The 22,151-nt window shown below is 35.5% G+C and overlaps 1 protein-coding gene and 1 pseudogene across 2 annotated transcripts in view; both read left to right on the forward strand.

Moving 5' to 3' along the window:
* The window catches only part of ANAPC4 (anaphase promoting complex subunit 4), a 44,970-nt gene that overhangs the window by 12,489 nt on the left and 10,330 nt on the right, over positions 1-22,151 (forward strand). For both annotated transcript variants that reach the window (XM_077136532.1, XM_077136533.1), the window contains 12 exons: positions 501-605; positions 2,664-2,747; positions 7,151-7,237; positions 7,656-7,720; positions 8,951-8,993; positions 9,088-9,164; positions 10,621-10,721; positions 10,805-10,856; positions 15,785-15,840; positions 19,971-20,017; positions 21,082-21,138; positions 21,455-21,511. In XM_077136532.1, coding sequence (XP_076992647.1) covers positions 501-605; positions 2,664-2,747; positions 7,151-7,237; positions 7,656-7,720; positions 8,951-8,993; positions 9,088-9,164; positions 10,621-10,721; positions 10,805-10,856; positions 15,785-15,840; positions 19,971-20,017; positions 21,082-21,138; positions 21,455-21,511 — 831 coding nt within the window. The remainder of the gene's footprint in view (positions 1-500; positions 606-2,663; positions 2,748-7,150; positions 7,238-7,655; positions 7,721-8,950; positions 8,994-9,087; positions 9,165-10,620; positions 10,722-10,804; positions 10,857-15,784; positions 15,841-19,970; positions 20,018-21,081; positions 21,139-21,454; positions 21,512-22,151) is intronic.
* Positions 3,429-6,828, forward strand: LOC143663520 (septin-7 pseudogene; annotated as a pseudogene).

The following is a 22,151-nucleotide window of genomic DNA, read 5'->3' on the forward strand; positions in this document are numbered from 1 at the left end:
CTTACATAGATAAAATAGTTGTGATATGATGCCTGTAAAGATCAGGGGCTTTTTGTGGAATCATTTGTGTTTTTGTTTTATTTTAATAAAAAGGATTGGTGTGATACACCTGAATATGGAGGTGTATTTAGCTCTGTATCAGGTGATTTAGCTCTGACCTGTGATGGATAAGAGCTATAGTTTGTGATTGAAATATAGTGAGAGTTTGTCATGATTGCTAAGTCTTGGTCTTTTCCACAGCGTTTTTATCTCCTCTTAGCATGCCCTAAAAGGGCAGAAAATGCTTTTGGTTCTGTGTAGTATATTGATATGGAGCCCTGATAGTACAGTGGGCTGTCTTTTTTGTGTCCTGTGATTAATTAGGGCTGTGGATATGGTGTATGCCAGGTGTATGCATTTCCACTTTTTAAAGCTCACTGTGAGTTTTTATTTCCTGTATTGTAAGCGCATGCAGTCTAACAATACTACTAAATATTCTGACGGGTTTCACTGTTTTACAGATTGCTGGTACTTGTCTTGCATTATGTTTATCAAGTGATTTGAAATCATTATCAGTGGTCACAGAGGTTTCTACTGATGGTGCTTCAGAAGTTTCATACTTTCAGGTGAGTTTTAAAACCTGGTAGCAATAAAGAATAATTATATTTTTGTACAGGTGTCGTAGATTTTTATTACCCACTCCCTGATGTCTGATGGTCATTAAAACAAAGCAATCTATTTAGAGTTTGAAAATTTCGTATATATAGAATCTTTATTGAAAAAAATTTTTATGGACATATCTTCATGTACCATATGGTCCATCCAAAGTATAAAATCAGTGGTTCACAATATCATCACATGGCTGTATATTCATCACCATGATCATTTTTAGGACATTCACATTGCTCCAGAAAAAAAACAAAGAGAAAAACCGAAAAACCAGAACATCCCATACCCCATACCCCTTCCTTTTATTGATCACCATATATGGAATCTTATTATAGTGACTATCATTGTATTTTCACGCTCCAGTATAGTTTTAAAAAATTAGTGCTTTGATGGTTGTTTTAATTTCCTGTTGCTAAGGCAAATACCATGCAGTGGGTTGGCTTAAACAATGGTAATTTATTGGCTCATGGTTTTGAGGTTAGGAGAAGCCCAAAATCAAGGCATCATCAAGGTGATACTTTCTCCCAGAAGAGTGGAGTTTTGGGGCTGGCTGCTAGCAATCCTTCATCCTTGGCTTTTCTGTCATATCACAGTATACATAGTAACCTCTCCTGGCTTCTCCCTTATTTTCTGGGTTCTGTTGATGTTTAGCCTCTGGCCATTCTCTCTTGCTTTCTCTCTCTGTGACCTTCTCTATAAAACCTTCAGTAGTAGGATTAAGACCCATCCTGAGTTAGTTATACCCTAACTGAAGTAACAGCATCAAAAGGTCCTGTATAGGATGGGTTCACACCTATACAGGAATGGAATAAGTATAAGAATGTATTTTTCTTAGGGTACATAGCTCAAAGCCATCACAATGGTCTATTAGTGCCCTAGTCACTGGACAATTCAGCTTTGTACCACTTGTGTTCTCAGGACTCTGCTCTAGAAATAATAACAACAAATATGTATTGATCACTTAGTATATGCCAGGTAATAAAAGCTTCATAGTAATTGATTTGACCCTCATAACAATCTATTCAGTAGATACTATTACTATTTCCATTTTATAGATGAGTAAATGGTCACATAGAGAAACTGCAGAACTTGTTTGATGTCAAAGAATTGGAAAGTTGTGCTAGGTGTTCTAGCTCCAGAGTCTGTGATCTTAACCACCACTTTGTCTTATAAAGATGTCCATTTAATATTGAAAAAAACTTGTTTTATGCTATTTATATTATAGATTAAAGGAACTGTTTGGCTCCAGTATAGGTTTTAAATTGAAATTGCCTTGCCTGCAAGAAAATCATATTGTATGTTGATTGGTTTTATTAATAAAAATTTAAAAAAAAATTATTATCTCAATATCCCAACCACTTAATTTAAGTGCACTAGAACTCTCAAACAAAGGTAGAACAAAAAAAGATGCAAGATACAGTGTGTGTGATGTATTCCAGCATTCTTTCTTCTATCCTGAGCTTCAGAGAACTCTTAACTTACTAATTCACTGTAAGCATTGTTGATATTTTTCTTCATCTTAAGGTTCTGTGAAAATATGATTCCTAGGATCATTTAATAAAATATTTCACTATTTCTGTGAATTTTCTGATTGATACTCTTTAATAACAACTTTACTGAGGTATGATTCACATATTATTGCAGTATATATTTTACTTGTGTTTATCAATAGCCTCTAGTTCTTTCTCTTTCTTTTAAAAAATTTAGGGTATATTTGTGATCATTTTAAGTCCTCATAATAGTGTTACCAAGTAGGTTATTTTTATTCTTGCTTTGTGGAGAGGATCAATGACCCTGGGAGATGATGCAGCAGAAAAAATCCCTAGATGATGTTCTGTTTATTTCTGAACTATGTCATGTTCAAAGGGGGCAGAATTGTAATATAGTCTTTTTGATACATTGTAGACCTAGAGTCTTCTCTGTATTGTAGAATTTTTTTGAGCTGGGAAGGACTGATTTATCTTTAAAAGTAGTGTGTTTGATTGTGACTGCATTCTACTTTTTTGATTTTACAGCTTGAAACCAATCTATTGTACTCTTTCTTACCTGAAGTAACTCGGATGGCCAGAAAATTTACTCACATTTCAGCTCTTTTACAGGTATTGATTTATAGCTTATTTAAATATTTATTGTAAATTTTTTAAGTCCCATAAATAAAAACTTTCAAAACTTGATTTTATAATGCTGACTATCTGTGGTAGAGGTATCCAGTCTGATATGTAATCTTCTTAATATCTTCATCAAAGCAAGAAGAGAAAAGTTAATTGGGAATCTACTCCTACGTCATCCTATTTACCGCCTACAAGAGAAAACAAAAAAATAGCTTAAAACTTTAAAAATATTCCCATAAATAGAGTACTATTCTGAAATTTTAAGTGTTATTGCAAATGAAGAACTGTGGGAAAAAGAGTCATTGTATCATTTAGCTTTTGTACCTGATGAATCCTCCCCAAATTAACTCAATTCTGTAGGTTGACGCTTTGGGTTGGGCTCAGCTGGGGAGATCCAGCTAGTCTTGGCTGGGCTTATTTGTGCATCTGTGGTCACCATGCTAGCCCAGGCTTGTCCATATGCTGATAGTTGCAGGGGTCCCAAGAGTGTGAGTGGAAGCGTGCAAAGCCTTTCAAGGCCCTAGACTCTCAGTGTCACTTCTGCTGCATTCAGTTAAAGACACAAGGTCATCCCAAATTCAAGGGCTAGAGAAATTGACACTACCTTTTGGTGGAAGGAGCTACAAAGAATTGTGGTCATGTTTTTCAGCATCCCACAGTCACTATGTTACTTGATGTCAAAGCTTTTTGAAGATCAGTATCTTTTTCAGGATCCTGTTTTTTGGGGGGTGGGAGTGGCGGCAGGGGTGCATGGTCCGGGAATCAAACCTGGATCTCCCACATGAAAGGCGAGCATTCTACCACTGAACCACTCAGGATCCTGTTTTAAAATTGAATAGCTGAGTCAACAGCAGTGCCATGGTAGCTCAACAAAGGAACCTTGAAGGCTGTCTGGGATTTGCAAATCTCCCAAATTAAGTTTGGGATTTGAATTCACACTTACGGTAGTAAATGAATCCGAATTGGGAAAGTCAACATTAATCAACTCATTATTCCTCACAAATTTGTGTTCTCCAGAGTATCCAGGCCCTTCCCATAAGGAACAATCTAAATTTGTAATCAAGGAAGATGGCGTTCAGTTGCTACTCATAATAGTTGATACCCTAGGATTTGGAGATGTGGTCACTAATAGTAATTGTCAGCAGCCTGTCATCGATTACATTGATAGTAAATTTGAGGGCCACCTAAATACAGAATTTTGAGTGAACAAACAACAGGTGTCTGACAACAGGATGCAGTGCTGTTTTTATTTCATTGCCCCTTCAGGACATGGACTTAAACCATTGGATATTGAGTTTATAAAGTGCTTACATGAAAAAGTGAATATCATCCCCCTTATTGCTAAGGCAGGTACTCTCACACCAGAGGAGTGCCAACAGTTTGAAAAACAGATAATGAAGGAACTCCAAGAACATAAAATTAAAATATGTGAATTTCCAGAAACAGATGATGAAGAAGAAAATCAGCTTGTTAAGAAGATAAAGGACAGTTTACCTCTTGCTGTGGTGTGTAGTAATACTATCATTGAAGTTAATGGCAGAAGGGTCAGAGAAAGGCTGTACCTCTAGGGTGTTGCTGAAGTTGAAAATGGCGAACATTATGATTTTACAATTCTAAGAAATATGTTGATAAGAACACACATGCTGAACTTGAAAAATGTCACTAATAATGTACACTATGAAAACTGCAGTAGCAGAAAACTGGCAGCTGTGACTTATAGTGGAAGTTGAGAACAACAAGAATAAAGGACAGCTTTCTAAGAGCCCTCTGGTGCAGATGGAGGAAGAAATAAGGGCGTGTGTAGCCATGATGAAGATGGAGGTGGAGCAGGTGTTTCAGATGAAGATCAAAGAAAAAATTCAGAAACTGAAGGATACTGAAGCTGCACCCTGAGCAAATGAAAAAGAGTTTGGAAACACAGCACAAAGAATTAGAGGGAAAACATTGTCAGTTTGAGGACAAGAAAGCAAACTGGGACACTCAACAATGTATATTAGAACCACAGAACTCTTTGAGAATCTTGGAAAAGAAAGAAAAAGGGAAGATCTTTTAAACTCTCTATTGACCACCAGTTACATATTAGTTGCCAATATGCCAGCTTGGACATCAGTGTTTGCTGGATCCATTTAACCAATTTGTACCAGTTTGATTCAAAATGATGGATTTAACAACATGCCCAAACTTATTATTTTGTCGTTGTTGTTCATGAAGATTAAGGTGCCTTGAATTGTCTAGGGTTGCTGTGTACTTGGAAAGCAATAGTTCTACTCCCACCTCCCCCCGCCTTTTTTAAAAACAATATCTTCCATTTCATGCAAGAGAACATTTTACTGTTGTACAATCATGTTCTGGTGGTTTCACTGTTTACAGAATATTCCAAAATAAAAGGACTTTGGAAGGTTTTCATTGAGGATTAATTGCCATAATATGATGCAAACTAGGCTTCTCTGTGATAATTATAATACAGAAGTTCCATTCAGTGCAGCATATGCAATAAAATAATTTAGTCTAACACAGTTGACCCTATTTTTTCTTTTATTTTTTTTGCACAGGCAGGCACCAGGAATCGAACCCGGGTCTCTGGCATGGCAGGCAAGAGCTCTGCCTGCTAAGCCACCGTAGCCTGCCCAGCCGACCCTATTTTTGACACTTCTATTGTTTAAAATACACATGGAAAAAAACCTGTATACTTACAGTGCACCTGGAGTTTTTTATAACCTTTTTGTTTGTTTTGGATTCTTTAAATATATGCTGTTCTTATTAGTGCTCTCTCTAGCCAGAATCTCTTACTCCTTCATTTTTGTAATAACATTTAATTTAAATATTTTCCATATATTGGCCCTGCTAAAATAGAGTATAGCTTCTTTCGTATGGTAGGAACCAACAAGGAAAGTTTCCCTTAACTCCCTCCACTTTTTTAAAATTTTAGTGCAATTTATTGATACATATTCACATACCATATAATCATCCATGTACAATCAGTGGTTCACAGTATCGTCATAGAGCTGTGCATCATCACAATCAACTTTTTTGTGAAAAATAACATATACAAAAAAGTAATAAAATTTTAATGCACACCACAACAATTAGTTGTAGAAGAGATTGCAGAGTTTGTTATGGATTACAATTCCACAATTTTAGGTTTTTATTTCTACCTGCTCCAAGATACTGGAGATTAAAAAAAATCAATATAATGATTCAGCACTCATATTTATTTGTTAAACCCTACCTTCTCTGTATAACTCTACCATCTGCTTTGATCTTTCTCCCACTCTTTAAGGGTATTTGGGCTATGCCCATTCTAACTTTTTCATGTTGGAAGAGGCTGTCAATAATATGGGATGGGGGATGGAACTAGTTGATGTTCTAGAGAGGCTGGCCCCTCTGTGTTTTAGGACTTATCTGTTCCAGTGACCCATCTGGAGGTTATAGGTTTCTGGAAAGTAAGCCTAGTGTATGGAACCTTTGTAGAATCTCATATGATGCCCTAGGTGTTCTTTAGGGTTAGTAGGAATGATTTTGGTTGGGCTTTAGCAAACTATGATAGGTAGCAATGTCTAACTGAAGCTTGCATAAGAGTAGCCCTCAAAGTAGCCTCTTTACTCTATTTGAACTCTCTCAGCCACTGACACCTTATGTATTATGCTTCTTTTCCCCCTTTTGGTCAGGATGGCATTGTCGATCCCATGGTGCTAGGGCTAAATTCACCCCTGGAAGTCATGTCCCAAATTGCCAGTTAGACTTTCACCCCTGGATGTCATGTCCCACATAGTGGGGAGGGTAATAATTTCACTTGCAGATCCCTTAACTCCCTTTTTACACTTTATGTTAAGTAGCAGGGGGGAAATGCATCTATAGATCATTTCTAGGCAAAATTGTGAAGCTAACGACCAAACTATTTCTGCCTATGTGCAGTCTCTTTATTTTACCAGAAATGGGAATCCTGGCCTCTTGTAAAAGAAATAAAAGTCACCATCTGCATTTAGCTACATTCATATATTGCGTCTCTGTACCTTTTGTTTGTGTTGTAAAAATTCACATAAAAAAAAAACGTTGTGATGTAATAAAAAAAAAACTGCCAAGCCATCATTTTGACAGTATTTAGTATTTAGTCATATCTTATGTATAAAAAGCTTGGGTTCATTTATTTTACTAGGTAAAGGCATTAAGAATGCTTTATTGTAGAATTCTAAGAATTATTGAATATTTTAGAGTTACATGATTTCTAAATATTAGCAATGGTCTTCTCTTTTTCTCGGGCTTAAGGGAGTTACAAGAGTGATTGAAAGCATATTCTGTATTCCTTTGAGACAGTTGGCAATAAGAAGCACATTATTTAGTCAGCATGTGAGCTTAAGTAGTTTTTACTGTTTTTTCCTTCTTGTTAATAGTATATTAATTTGTCACTAACGTGTATGTGTGAAGCCTGGGAAGAAATACTGATGCAGATGGATTCTCGTCTCACTAAGTTTGTGCAGGTAATATAACTGAAGTTTCTTGTAAAAAGAGCTTAAGAATGCATCATTTCCTTATTTAGTTGATGAGGTACTTGAGAAAAAGTGTTCTGATGTGTAAAGAGCTAATCAATTCATGAGTTCTTTCATATGACCTGGTCTAAACTCAAACTATTTTCAAAAGTAGAAGTCTTCAGAAATTTTCAAAAAAGCCTCTCTTCCTGATGACATGGCCTTGGTAGGAACAGGATTGTGGAGTGGAGCAGAAGGGGTTTGGGGAAGGAGGACAAGTGCTTGAATAGCTCACTGACTGTCTTCCAGTCACTGATATGCAGGTGATCAATTTGATTAGGGATGTAGAGGAAGGGAGTTGTATTGTTCTCATAATGTCATATAAATATACTGGTAGTTTATTAATTAGCATTTTATTTGTTTCATATAGGAAAAGAACACAACTACCTCAGTGCAAGATGAATTCATGCACCTGCTGTTGTGGGGTAAAGCAAGGTAATAAACTCATACTAGGTGCCCTTGCTTTTCTTTTTCTTTTTTTAAGTAACTTTTTATTGAACAAAATAATTTATACACACTGTAAAAAATTTTAGAAAATCTTGGTGATTGTCATTTGCTTTTGCAAAGTGACTGTATAATTGTGAAAATCTTGTTCTGATGCTCCCTTTATGATATGGACAGATGAGTAAAAAATATGGATTAAAAATAAATAAATAATAGGGGAGACAAAGGTTAAAATAAATTGGGTAGAGGGAAATACTAATGGTCAATGAATGGGAGGGGTAGGGGGTATGGTATGTATGAGTTTTTTCTTTTTTTTATTTCTTTTCTGAAGTGATGTAAATGGTCTGAGAAATGATCATGGTGATGAATATACAACTCTGTGATGATACTGTGAGCCATTGATTGCACACCAAGTTTGGAATGTTCATACGTTAAGAATGTTTTTGTTGTTTGTCAGTTGGTTGTATTAAAAAAAAATTTAGAAAATCTTGATGACTTGAAAAAAATATTGTAAAAAAAAGTTGCTTAATCCCATTACTCACTAAAGCCACTATTAAATGAATGATTGCTGTTATCAGTTTAGTATATATCTTTCTAGATTTTTCTGTGCAAATACTTTTTATGTAAATGTAATTGTTATAAGTACATAGGTGTGTGTACATATCTCTATATGATGATCACTTATGCATGAAAAAATATATATAATATATATATGAAAGTTTGAATATCTTTTGGTATCCAAATTTTCCTATATGGTGTCTGCGTTTGCTATTGTTTCTAGAAACCCTCTGCCCATCTTAAGTCTATTCAAAGATTGGTCTATATTTTCTTCTAAAGCTTTAATATGGTTTATATTTTTACCATTGGCATGTTTCAGATGTGATTTATTTGGTCATGTGCTCTAGAAGGCCAACTTTTTTCCCTCAATGTTTAGATAATTGCCTATTGTGATTTATTGAGTATTACAGCTTCTCCTTACTGATTTGAAATGTCATTTTAGTGTACATTAATCTTCATATATACTGTAATCTGTTTCTAGACTTTTGTTTTCTGTTTCTGTTCACTCCTTTGTGAACACCACAGAGTCTTAATTTCTGGAGAGGGGCTATTTCTTTTTGTTTATTTTGTTTAAAATCTTATTTGTTCTTTAAAATTTCAAAGTTGAGAGGACGCATTCATGTTTTGGATAAATGACTAAAAATATGTTCTTTTTCATTGTAGTGCTGAACTTCAGACCCTCTTAATGAACCAGTTAACAGTAAAGGTATAACGTATTTATGAATACATTCCTTTTTTTTTCCCAGAATGACATATAATGTCCTAGTTGTATGCTAAATGTATTTTCTTCTTTTAATTAGGGCTTAAAAAAGCTTGGCCAGTCTATAGAGTCATCATATTCCAGCATACAAAAATTGGTTATAAGTCACTTACAGAGGTATGCAGGTGATGTAGAATTTTTTGGAATTGCATCCAAATGTACATGGAGCTCTTATGTCATGGCATTTGTTTTCTTTTTATAACCTTCACTTCGTCATTCTCTTTTTTAGCCTTTTGTAGTTAAAATTGTTGCTTTGGCATTTGAGGGAAGTCTTGGAGTGCTCAAGATTTAAATAATTCAGGTTTTTGAAATAATTCTCCAGCTCTTTACACTAGGCTAGGCCCTGTCTGGACTTTTTTCTCATCCAAACTACCATGAGGTTTATTTTGAAATAGGGAATATGCCCCTTTTTTGAGTCTGCAAAATTATGTTTGTATCATTTTACAGTTTAAAAAATGTACAATTTTTTTTCATTTGACACCTTGTTAAGGTCTTGGTTATGATTATCCTAATTTTATACAAGAAACTAATGTTCAGAATGGTTTTATAACTGATCCAAAGTTACTGAATGCCAGAGCCAAGATTCCATTCCCCATCTTCAAATCTAATGCTATTTCTGTTCATACCTCAGTGAAGAAGTTTGCTAGTGAATACTGAGTTTTCGACTTAAAGTTTGATAAGTCCCTTTATACCCTTGAGTCCCCATCCTAGCTAGCATCGCGTCTCTGTTGGACTACTGCAGTAGCTTCCTGACTGGTCTCCTCCATTCCACACTGTGTCCCTCAAATGCTTTCTCCGCAGTGGATCCGAGCATGTTTCTCTCTTAAAAACTTCCAGTGCCTCCCCATTGCTCTCAGGACCCAGACCAGAGTCCTTTGCATGGCTTCAGCATATCTGCCTCTTTGCTTTACCCATATACGATGGCCATTTAATTTTTCCGACTTGACATTTTGTCTCCCACCCAGGGCTTTTGTTTGCCCTTCTGACTTTCCGGTACTCTTACCCTGCCCTTCTCTTGCTTGCATTCTTTAGTTCTCAGTTCAAATATCACTTCTTCAGAGAAGCCTTCCCTGATGCCTCAGACTGTATCATGTTCTTTTGTTACACCTGCTCCTTGTATGTTTCCTTCACAGCTATGTTTGTGTGGTTATAGTGGTCTCTTCATTAAGTGCCATAAGAATTTTTGTTCAGCATTATTTCCCCAGTATCCAACACATTGCCTGACCAAAAGTTGGTGCTTAATAAATATTTGTTGAACGGTGAATGTGTGGCTGTTGAGTGAAGAAGATGATCGTATGACTATCTTAAATGTCAGGACTAGTTGTGGAACATATTTTGATCTTCTTTTAAGATTTATTCTTGTGGTTCTGGTTTCATCTTAGTAGTAACGATGCCCAGTGATACTACTGCAGTTTTTAGAAATAGTTTGAGAAATAACTGTTTCTCCCGAAAACAAAATTGAAGTTACCTTTAGATTTTATTTTTGAAAATTTAGAAATTTTCAGGCAAATGATAGTACTTACCTGCCACTTTGATAAAAGTAATAATATTTATTTATGCTCTGGTTTGATAGTGGCTCAGAGTCTTTATTATACCATTTGAGTGAATTGAAAGGCATGGCATCATGGAAGCAAAAATATGAACCTCTTGGGCTAGATGCTGCAGGAATTGAAGGTAATAATTTCACTTCTCAGTAGAATACCTTAAGTACAGTTAACTTATTTGACAAGTGATATTTGCTTATATTTTCCCTTTAGATGCTATTACTGCTGTGGGTTCTTTCATACTCAAGGCAAATGAACTTCTTCAGTAAGTATTGAGGATACCTGATATTATTGACCTGAGAATATTTCACTTTTTAACTTAAATAAGAACCTAGTAGGTTGTCATAATTTTCTTAAAATGAGTGTTTTTATTTTTACCAAAATTATACCTTTATATTATTAAAACAAGCCAGTAGTACAGGGATCTTATAAAGTGCTGTTTTCCTGTCCCACTCATCGTCAACTCAGATCCTTTCTCTACAGGGAATCATGTTAACTCTTGTAAATATTTCTTCTATAAGCTGTCTCATTATTTCTAAATTTTATGACTATATTGCCATTGCTTTTACTTATCAATTTTTAGTAATCATTTTTCCCTGTTTTTTATTTTTGTTTGCTTTGATTTTCCTAAACTTTATTTGGCATTTTTTTTTCCATTAGTATTGTCTGCTTTTATCACATGCTGAAGCTCTTTCACTTTCTCAAAGGTGGTATCGTGTTCCTAGAGTTTCTCTCTGGCCCAGGTTTCTCCTTCTTTAACCTCCCATCTCCCAACATCAATCTGGAAATTTGTGCTGCAGATTTCCTGCTCAGCTGCCCTGCAGGGATTTTCTTCATTGCTTTCATTGGTTATATCCAGGATTTCCAGGATCTCCTCTCTTTTGTGGTTTCTTTAATCATTTTGTTGGAATAAATCCTCCACCAACTCATAAAGCAGTATGGAAAATAAGCTTTATGTCCTTTTATGTCCTTGTCTCCTTCCCTCACACTTGGTTGATTTTGTCTGGGTATATGATTCTAAGGGGAAAATCACTGTCTTGAGGAACTTTGAAAGCATGATTCCATTGTATTCTGGACTTTTGTTGCTAATTCAAGGTCTTGTGCCTCTCTATTCTCATTCTTCTATAGGGTTATTTTTTTTCTCATCTTAAAAGCTTTATTTTTTACCCTTGGTATGTTGAAATTGCACAATAGCATTTCTCAGTGTGGGTCTTTTCATTCATTGTTAAAGATCCCTGTTTAGTGTTGGGAAATTCTGTGTTATTGTTTTGGTAATTTCCTTTTCTTTTTCTTTTTAAACTAGACTTCTGTTGTAGGATTATAATTGGTCAGTTATTAGACTTCATGGGTTGATCCTGTATGTCTCTTATTTTTTCTCTCCTAGTTTTCATTTCAGTCTTTTCAGTTTTTTGAGAAATGTTCTTTACTTTGTTGTCGAGTGCTTTCAATTATTCAGTAGACATACATTAAGCACTCAACTATGTTTTAAAGAGTTGTAGATGCTGAGGATATAGCAGTGAACAAAATGGATAAAAATCTCTGCCTTCATAGAACATATGACTAAAACGTGGTAAGACAGACAGTAAACGAATAATTACAATATATGGTATATCAGATAGTGATAGGGAGTGTTGAGAAGGGGAAGGCTACCTTGGTTATGCTTGCAGTGAGGGTGACAGTTTTAAATAGGTGGTCAGGGACGACTTCACTGAGAAGATGAGTTGGAGAGAGTGACACCTGGAGCTGTCTTAGGGTGGAAAGGTAACACATGCAAAAACCCTGAGTTTGGAGCATTCCTGGCATGCTTGAGGAGCCTCAGGGGCCACTGTACTAAAGTGGAATGAATGGGTGAGCATGAGGGGTGGGAAATTAATTGAGCGAGGTGATGTCCTCACGTAGAACCCAGTAGACAAGTGGATGGACTTTACCTTTCACTCATTTTACTCTAATGAGAATCCCTGAGGGAATTATGAGCAGAGATATGATATGAGAGAGGGTCAGATGTGACCTAAATCTTTAAAAGATCCTTCATGCTACTTACTTAATCTTGAGAGTAGGTTATAGGAGGGCAAGGACAGAGGAGATAATGTCTTGATGGTATTGGAAGGATATGTAATGGTCAGAATCTGGATAAATTTTGAAAATAGAAGTAAGATTTGCTGAGTGGTTAGATATCACTGGTGAAATACAGGTGTCATGGATGATTCTGCATTTAGGGTCTAAGCACCTGGAAGAGTAGAATTGATATTTACTGAAATGGGGCAAACTGGCATGTGTATTTGTGTAAAGATTCTGAAATCATTCTGGGGCTTTCATTTCTAATTTTTTTAAATCTTAATGAAATAAGGAATATTCTGTCATTAGCTGAGAATAAGGATGGGGAGGAATGATAAAGATTTAGGAGTAAAAGAAACCTATAGAGGGAGAGTGAAGGGACTGGTGACACACAGGAGGATTGCCAGCAGAGCTGGGAGCCACATGGTGAGTGTTCATGAGAGTGTTAAGCGGACACCAGCTGACTGGGTGGGTTTCTCTGTGAGGGTCAGGTGCAGGAGCTGAGTAGTTAGATGTACAGGCTTGGCAAGTAAAGACACAGAGAGGGGCAAGTGAGGTGAAGCAAGGGTATGGAACCTGTAATCTGAGCTCCTTGAAGAGTGAGGACCTGGGGGAGGGGGATGAGAGAGTGAAAGGGTGGTAGAATCCGCAGATAGCATGTTCTAGTGGGGCAAGTATTGGGGTACTGAAGAGAGGATGCTGGAAAAATAGGAAATGGTGGTTGTTTAATGGGATACCTGAAATTGAGAATTGAAAGAGTGGAAGTTGATAATGACTGGGTTGTCTGGGGTGTGAATTTGGAATAAGTAACAAAGATAGTGTCTTAGCTTGCCCGAGATATTATTACAAATGCCACAAACTGGCTTTGGCTTAAGCAACCAGATTTGTTGGCTTAGAGTTTTGAGAGTAGAAGCCTTGCTTTCCTTCTGGGGTCAGCAGTGTTTTTATGCTGGCTTGCACAATTCTTAGGATTCCTTACCTCACATCCATGTCTTTTTCTTTCTCTTCTGGGTTCACGCTGGCTTCCTGGTACCTACTTCTCACTGTGGCCTTCTTACAACACCCCCAGTAGTCTGGATCAAGTCCTACCCTCATTCTGTTGGTGATACTTTAAAAATAACATCTTCCAGAGGTCCTGTTTACAGTTGGTTCACACACACACAGGAATACAGATTAGAATTGAGAACATGTTTTTTTCTGGGGTGCATAACTCAATCACCACAGTATTATTGAATTGAACGGTCTATTGAATTTTTAATTATGGTGCCTGTTATTTAATGTTCAGAAGCTTTTTTTTGTTTCTTTACTCCCTTTTCAACCCTTGTTTTGTGGGTGTGGCTGTTCTCAAATCTCTCTGAGAATACTAGTAAGACTTTTTTTATGGTTTCTCTTGCTCTCTGAATCGTATCTGCTGAATTGATCTTGTATTTTTGCTTTATGGGCCGCTTTTCTTTTTATCTTGTTCTCTTATTGCAGGCTTTCTTCAAATACCTGATGCTTGCCTTTTATTCCTATTTAATTTATCCCTTATCTCCTCCCACCCCATCATCCTATCTCTGTTGAACCTGACATTCTAATATCTGAACTTCCCTGGGGTTTGCAGGGTGGTGACTGCTTCCTACTCTCTCTTTCCACTGTCTGGCATGTGGCTCCTCTGCTCTGCTCCATCAGTCCCCACCCAGGCCTCCCTCGGCTCTTGACATTTCTGAATTTTATTTTCGTCTCTTTTTTCGTTCTCTTTGTTATTGTGGGTTTGTAACACACGACCAACTTCCTTATCCACTAGAGGCTATAGACAGTAAATTCAGAACAGAAAAATGAAAAGAGAAATGAGATTACCTATTCCATATGTTGAATTATGTTTTGTTTCACCATATCTGTTGAGAGGAAATATAAACTATTAAGCTCTTTATGATCACCTTTGAATATGAATGAAGGATATTTTATTTAACTTGCCATCCCATTGAGGTAAGTAGACTGTAACATTATTATTACAGGTTTTAGCATTATTATTGCAGGTTACAATTGGAGAAAATGAGGCAGTGAGAATTTTAATGTTGCATGGGGCAGGGGTGATGACTTCAGAGAAAGGACTCAGAAGGACTTGTGGAAATGATCTCTGACTTGATTGTATTGGTGGCTCAAAGTTCTTCGTATATACACATATAATTGTGCATTTAATTTTATGTAAATTGTATCTCAAAATTTATTTTAAAAGGTGAATAAGAGGAGAACTATCAAAGTAATGATTTTGTTGTTTTCTTTTTTCATTTTTGCTGCAAGAGAGTTTTGATCATTTTGCTTGGTAACATAGAGATGTCTTATGTTTTCTTTCGAATGTTCTACTCTGTATAGAAGGGTTTAATGTTACCAGCCTACTTCTCCAGTAGCATTATAACACTTAATACTTGGGCAGGGCTTTGAGGTTTAATAATGAAAAAAGTACAGTTACTATTTTGCCCAGAGTAATTATCTTTAGAGGTGAGCCTAAAGAAGATTATAAAAAAATGATATCCATCTGTATATTCAGAGATAGTTTCATCAGAATGAAGATGACTTCCATTTATGAAACTAATTTTGGGGCATACATTTGTTTAAAGCCTAGGGAAATTCAGTTTTTGAGATCTCATTCGTTACTGTTAGAATCAAAAATCAACTTTCAAAAATAATATTCTTTAATATCAATAGTGGTGACATAGTACAAATTTATAATAGTGGTTTTCTGTTTGGGATGTTGTTTTTTCTTCTTACTGACCAGTGGGCATTTTTTTAAAACTGCAAATAATGCTGAAAACATTGTTTTCCTGATGTCTTTTATTTGCAAAGTTAGAAAAGGATTTCACGCTTTACTGAATGCTAGGAAAAATATTATTCAGTGTATGGCAAGGCTATTATAACCAGTTAGAATCAGAGTTATTTGCTTTATTTTTTGAAAGAATCAGAATTTGCTCTTCTGGAATTTTATTTTTAGTTATGTGTTTGATTCTGTAAAAACTGCTGTTCTAAAGGCTTAAAAGGTCATCCAGATAGGATAAAGTAGGAAAGTGAGGATTATTCTATTCCATGACAATTGAGCATTGATACATGAACCCCACACAATAATTTTCTTTCTGATTGCTTTTATTTTTATCTTTTTAGAGTTATAGATAGTAGTATGAAAAACTTCAAAGCATTTTTTCGGTGGCTGTATGTGGGTAAGTTAATTGAATGAAATATCCTTGTTATTTTAACACCTTTTAAAAAATTCTGAGAGTATCATCTTAGAATGTTTCAGTTGCTCTAGTAAAATTATGCATGCCTGTAAAAGTAGAGAGAAGAGTATAAGAGTATAATGTAGCCTTCACCAGCTACAGCAGTCATCTACACATAGCTGTGCTTGTGTCATCTGTGCCCCCACACATCTCCTTCTCCCCACAGATACATTGAAGCTCTCTTATAATGTTTACTGTATCCGTCACTCACTGAAAGTTCATCTTTTTCTCTTTTGTAATGTCTCATTAGAATAAAGTAACATTTTTTTAAATAATTGTACTATTTTTTAAATGTATTTATTAATTAAAAATTTTTAACAAACCAAATAAAACACCAACATATATAATCAGTAATTCACAATATCATCACTTAGTTGCATATTCATCATTTCTTAGACATTTGCATCAATTCAGAAAAAAAATAAAAAGACAATAGAAAAAGAAATAAAATGAAAACAGAAAAGAAAAAAAAAAAGATTATACCTACCCTTACCCCTTGCTTTCATTGATCACTAGCATTTCAAACTAAATTTATTTTAGCATTTGTTCCCCCTATTATTTATCTTTATTCCATATGTTCTACTTGTTTGTTGACAAGGTAGATAAAAGGAGCATCAGACACAAGGTTTTCATGATCACACAGTCACATTGTGAAAGCTGTATCATTACACAATCATCATCAAGAAACAAGGCTACTGGAACACAGCTCTACATTTTCAGGCAGTTCCCTCCAGCCTCTCCATTACATCTTGACTAACAAGGTGATATCTACTTAATGCGTAAGAATAACCTCCAGGACAACCTCTTGACTCTGGAATCTCTCAGCCATTGCCACTCTGTCTCCTTTCACTCTTCCCCCTTTTGGTGGAGAAGGTTTTCTCAATCTCTTGTTGCTAAGTCTCAGCTCATTCTAGGGTTTTTCTCAATCCCTTGATGCTGAGTCTTGGCTCATTCTAGGATTTCTGTCCCACGTTGCCAGGAAGATCCACACCCTAGGAGTCATGTCCCACATAGACGGGGGAGGGTGGTGAGATTGCTTGTTGTATTGGCTGGAGAGAGAGGCTACATCTGAGCAACAAAACAGGCTCTCTTGGGGGTGACTCTTAGGCCTAAATTTTAAGTAGACTTGACAAAGTAACATTTTTTAATCCCTGCTGTGTGTTTGGTACTGTTAGATTAAAGAGGGAAAAAATAAGCTTCTGCTCTTGAGTAGCTTACTTCCTATTTTGAACTTTGGTCTCCTGTCTCTAGGCCCAATGTATGGTAGCCACACTTGTGGCTGTCAAATGAAAGTTAAATAAAATTACAAATTCAGCTCCTAATCCTACTAGCCGTTTTTGAAGTGCCCTGTAGTCAGATGTGGCTTGTGGCTACCATTCTGGACAGCAGTGCTCTAGCCAGGTAGATTGTAGACCACTGTGGACAAGGCCCGAGACTGATATATTTTTTGTATCTCCACAGTACCTTATCTCCTGGGTGAGTTGTTAACAAATATTTATTGACTTGATATTACATGTTTTACTATTCACTTTATGTACATGCATATACTATTAATTATATTCATGTTTTATTTAGGTCCATTTGTACTGCTGTTTTGGTGACCTTTTTGTTAATATCTTTAAAATAATCCAGAATTCATTTTCCTCCAACATAGGCAAAATTTGGCTTTAAATAGAATTTTTTCCATATTTTTTAAAATTCTTGAGTGAAATAGAAGATAAATTACCTCTAATGTGCTAATATCATTTCAACAAATGGCTGCATCTTCAATTCTGTTATAAAAGCAAACTTCATATTTGTTTCCCTGATAGAACGGCTGTTGTTTAAGAACTGAATGTGAGTTGCAGATGTTGATATTTGAACATTTTAGATTTTTTCAAAACTGTACCAACACTAGCCAGAATGGGGAGCCAAAGTGTTTGTAAGGCCAGCCTGTTTAAGATGAGAGTTGTTAATTACAGTAAAGAGCCTTACAATATTAAAACTGAATGAAACCTTAGAAGCCATTTTCTTTTACAGAAGTAGTTTGGTTTTACTTAGAATTATTGAAAATAATTTAAGCAGTTTATACTCTTACTGCTTATCCTAATCTTAATAATATCTGGATGAGAAGAGAAATTACTTCTCAGTCCAAGTTGTTAGAGCATGGCATTGTGAAAGGACACCAGATTGGAGATTTGGAGACCTAATTGTAATCTCAACTTGTTCTAGTTTGCTAGCTGCTGGAATGCAACACACCAAAGATGGATTGGCTTTTAATAAAAGGGGATTTGTTTTGCTGGTTCTTCAGAGGAAAGGCAGCTAACTTTCCACTGAGGTTCTTTCTTACATGGGAAGGCACAGGATGGTCTCTGCTGGCCTTCTCTCCAGGCCTCTAGGTTCCAACAGCTTTCCCCGGGGTGATTCTTTTCTGTACCTCCAAAGGCCTGGGCTGAGCTGGGAGTGCTGAGATGAGGTATGCTGAGCTGCTTGGGCTGTGCTTTGGTGAGTCTTTCATTTAAGCACCAGCCAATTAAGTCAAACGTCATTCATTGCAGCAGGCACGCCTCCTAGCCGACTGCAGAAGTAAATCAGTAACAGATGAGGTTCATGTACCATTGGCTCATGTCCGCAGCAATAGAACTAGATGCCTTCACCTGGCCAAGTTGACAACTGAATCTAACTACCACACAACTCTGCTTCTTGTTAGCTATATAACCTTGTTCAAATTAATTAAAAAAATTTTTTTAAATAGTGTGCATTTGCAAAAGTATTTCCAAATAGCTTAGTACTGACCAAACATTGTGAGGAAGCATATTCTAACATTATGCATGAGCACTCGCAGCATACAAAAAAAACATGTTTTTGTATGTTGTCCATGAGGACAACCCTATGGAAGGACAAAAGAGTCAATCATAGATACTAAAGAAAAATATGTAAGTTCACAGATATGTGAGTGTATACATATAAATGTCCGTGCAAATGTCTTTGTATAATTAAAAAAAAAAGCCCTAGAGAGATGATCACATTTCTTTGGTAATTTGGGGCTTTTGGAGAGAAGCACTCAAATATTTTAATGGAGAAAATATCAGTAGAGTAGAAGGACCTACACTCATAATCTTAGCACAGAGCAGCAGATAAATTTGTTTGGAATGGCAGGCTATTGAGTTGAAGGAGAAAAAGGGAAATAATAGTTTAGGATGATTAGGCCAACAGTTTTGAACGTGGAAAATCAAATTTAGGTTCTTTAGCCTTTAGTTTTCAGAAGAAAAATAAGTTTTCCTTGGAGAAAGTAATAATAATATAAATATTGTACCCCATTAGAAGCTGTTTCAAATTGAAAATTTAATCTTGAGTGAAACATATCTAGTCTTTGAAATGCATTTATAATTAAAATTGTATTTATAACCTGGCATCATGGGATTGAGAAAGCTTTCTTGACCAAAAGGAAGAAAAGAGAAATGAGACAAAATAGAGTTTTGAAATCTAGGAGATTTCAAACAGAGTCAAGAGGTTAACCTGGAGGTTATTCTTGTGCATTATACAGATATCTCTTTTCAGTTTATGGTGTATTGGCATGGCAGGAGGGAAGTACCTGAAACTGTTGAGCTGTGTTCCAGTAGCCTTGATTCTTGAAGACAGTGTGTAAAACTATAACTTTTACAATGTGACTGTGTGATTGTGAAAACCTGTGTCTGATGCTTTGTTTATCCAGCATATGGACAGACGAGTGAAAAATATAGATAAAAAAATAAATAATAGGGGAACAAAGGTTGAAATAAATTGGGTAAATGGAAATAGTTGTGGTCAATAAAGGGAGGGGAAGGAATGGTATGCATTTTTTTTTCTTTTTTCTTTTTGTTTCTTTTTCTGGAGTGATGCAAATGTTCTGAAGATGATCATGGTGATGAATGCACAGCTATGTGATGATATTGTGAGCCATTGATTGCACACTATGTATGGACTGTATGTGCATGAAGATGGCTCAGTAAAAATATTTTTTTAAAAAAGAATCGACTAAAAGAATAAAACAATATTTAAAAAAATGTATTTGTAGTTTTTCTTTAAAGATTGTTTTAACTTTATATTGCCAGCAATGTTGAGAATGACAGAAGACCATGTGCTTCCTGAGCTAAATAAGGTAGTATATTTTCCTAATGTGTTAATATTGCTCTGATTTAGCTCAACTTTGGTGGTTATTTTGTTACTCTTATATAACTAGCAGATTAGTTGACAGGTTGTCAGACCCATAGATACTAGACCGATCTTCTTAGTAAGCCTTTGTATAAGGTTTTATAATCTATATAATATATGATTCTTGTATTAATTACTTTAACTTTCTTAAATGAAAATGCATTTTCATTTTCCTTGAAAATCTGGTGCTTAGGTATTAGTACTTATGTTAAGTCTGGTAAGCAGCAGTTTCTATCTCTAAGGATTGTAACAAGTGACAATGGAGTCTCCTTCCAGGAAGATTTTACAGCCTAGGGCAAAATCCCTTGACCCCTGTGGCTGGCTCCGTCTTAGACCACCAAACTGTTTCATTCAGATGGATTCTGTAAATTTGAGACTGAAAAAATGGTGAATGTTAAAATGAGCTTCCATGGACTGGATGAGTAAGAGATCCTCCACTTTCTACAACTCTTAGACACTAAGTAGATTTGGGGGAAGGGTCTTTTGAGATATGGATGATGAGCCTTACAAAACAGGGACGTTTCATATGTTATATGTTTTCCTGACATCACTGTTAGCTTTATTTTGGGAGATAAAATGTCTTCATTGTTGAGAGAGGAGCTTAATGTCAGTTTTTTGAAGGCTGAAGTCCTGGGGTGGGTAGTCAGGGTGATTGCAAGAAGCAGTGGCTAACACCAAAGCAAACCATGCTCTTTAGTTGTAGTCCTGAACTATCTGGATTTGCAGTCCCCTTCCCTCACAGAAAGGACTCTGCACACTACTCTTAGCACAAGCTATAAAATAATAAATGAGCAATTTTAAGCTATGAGGAGTTCTGAGCCCCCATATTTCATGATTTTCACAGTTGTGTGATGTGGATGTCTATTAATGTTTCCTTGAAGGAACTTTGCCTCTCTTTCCCATGGCTTTTAGTAGATAATAAAAAGTCACAATTTATTAATACTTAGTATTTCTTTCTTTTATTGGGACACTTTCTTTTATCTTGATTTTTTTCTTTTTTGTTTTTGGTAGATGACTCAAAAAGATATCACATTTGTTGCTGACTTTCTTACTGAACATTTCAATGAGGTAGGAAATTGACATTTATAATGCTATTTTTCTGAAAGCACCTGTGAGAAAGCTGGGTAAGGATAAGAAATAATCATATTTAATCCAGTTTAATAACAGTCCTTAGCAATTATGTTTTTTAAACTATTGAACTAATTATTGGCAGTACTTATTTATTAAACTTAAAGGCTGTATTGTGTATCTTATAATCCAATAAAGAAAAGAGTAACTTGGCACTAACACCTCTCTTAAAAAGTACAGTTTTGATTTAAATTTAAGGTTTTTGTCTTTTTCTTTTGAGTAGACTTAAGAATTAACTTATGTTTATTCTTTCTAGGCTCCAGACCTTTATAATCGAAAAGGCAAATACTTTAATGTTGAAAAAGTTGGACAGGTACGGACTTTGGGCTTATTTTTTATTTTTTTAAATTTTTAACAGCATTAGTTTTATTATCCACAGTTTGAAGAAAGGGATAGAAGTTATATAGAAGCCCTGCCCTCAACAGAAATTAACCAAAGAGCGGCAGTTTTTAGACTTTTGGGTCTCAGAACCCCTTTACATTCTTAATTATTAATAGACTCCAAAGGGTTTTGATTATATGGATTCTATTTGTTAATGGCAGATATTGTTAGATACTAGAAATTAAACACCAAAGTTAATTTCTTAATTCATTTAAAGATAGCAGTAACCCATTAACCATTACATGTTAATAGAATTAATGTTAATGAAAAATATATTTTGCAAAACAAAATAAATTTATTGAAGACATCTGGATTCTCATCTACTTTTGTATTCAATCATTTATGATAATATTTTTTGAGTTAATAAATATAAGGAAAGTTGGCCTCACTCAGATGAATTGTTAGAAAAGGAAGGAGTGTTTTTAATAGCTTTTCTGATAACTGTGGACAGTCTTGGTTACTACACCAAATCTTACCAAGTGATAGTGTCTTAAAAGTTAGTTATGATTTGTTATCTAAATTGCATCAGTGAATTCTTCATTTTCTGTCACATTAAAATCCATTGATTGACC

Source organism: Tamandua tetradactyla, chromosome 19 (genome assembly GCF_023851605.1).
Source record: "Tamandua tetradactyla isolate mTamTet1 chromosome 19, mTamTet1.pri, whole genome shotgun sequence".
NCBI classification, from domain to species: Eukaryota; Metazoa; Chordata; class Mammalia; order Pilosa; family Myrmecophagidae; genus Tamandua; species Tamandua tetradactyla.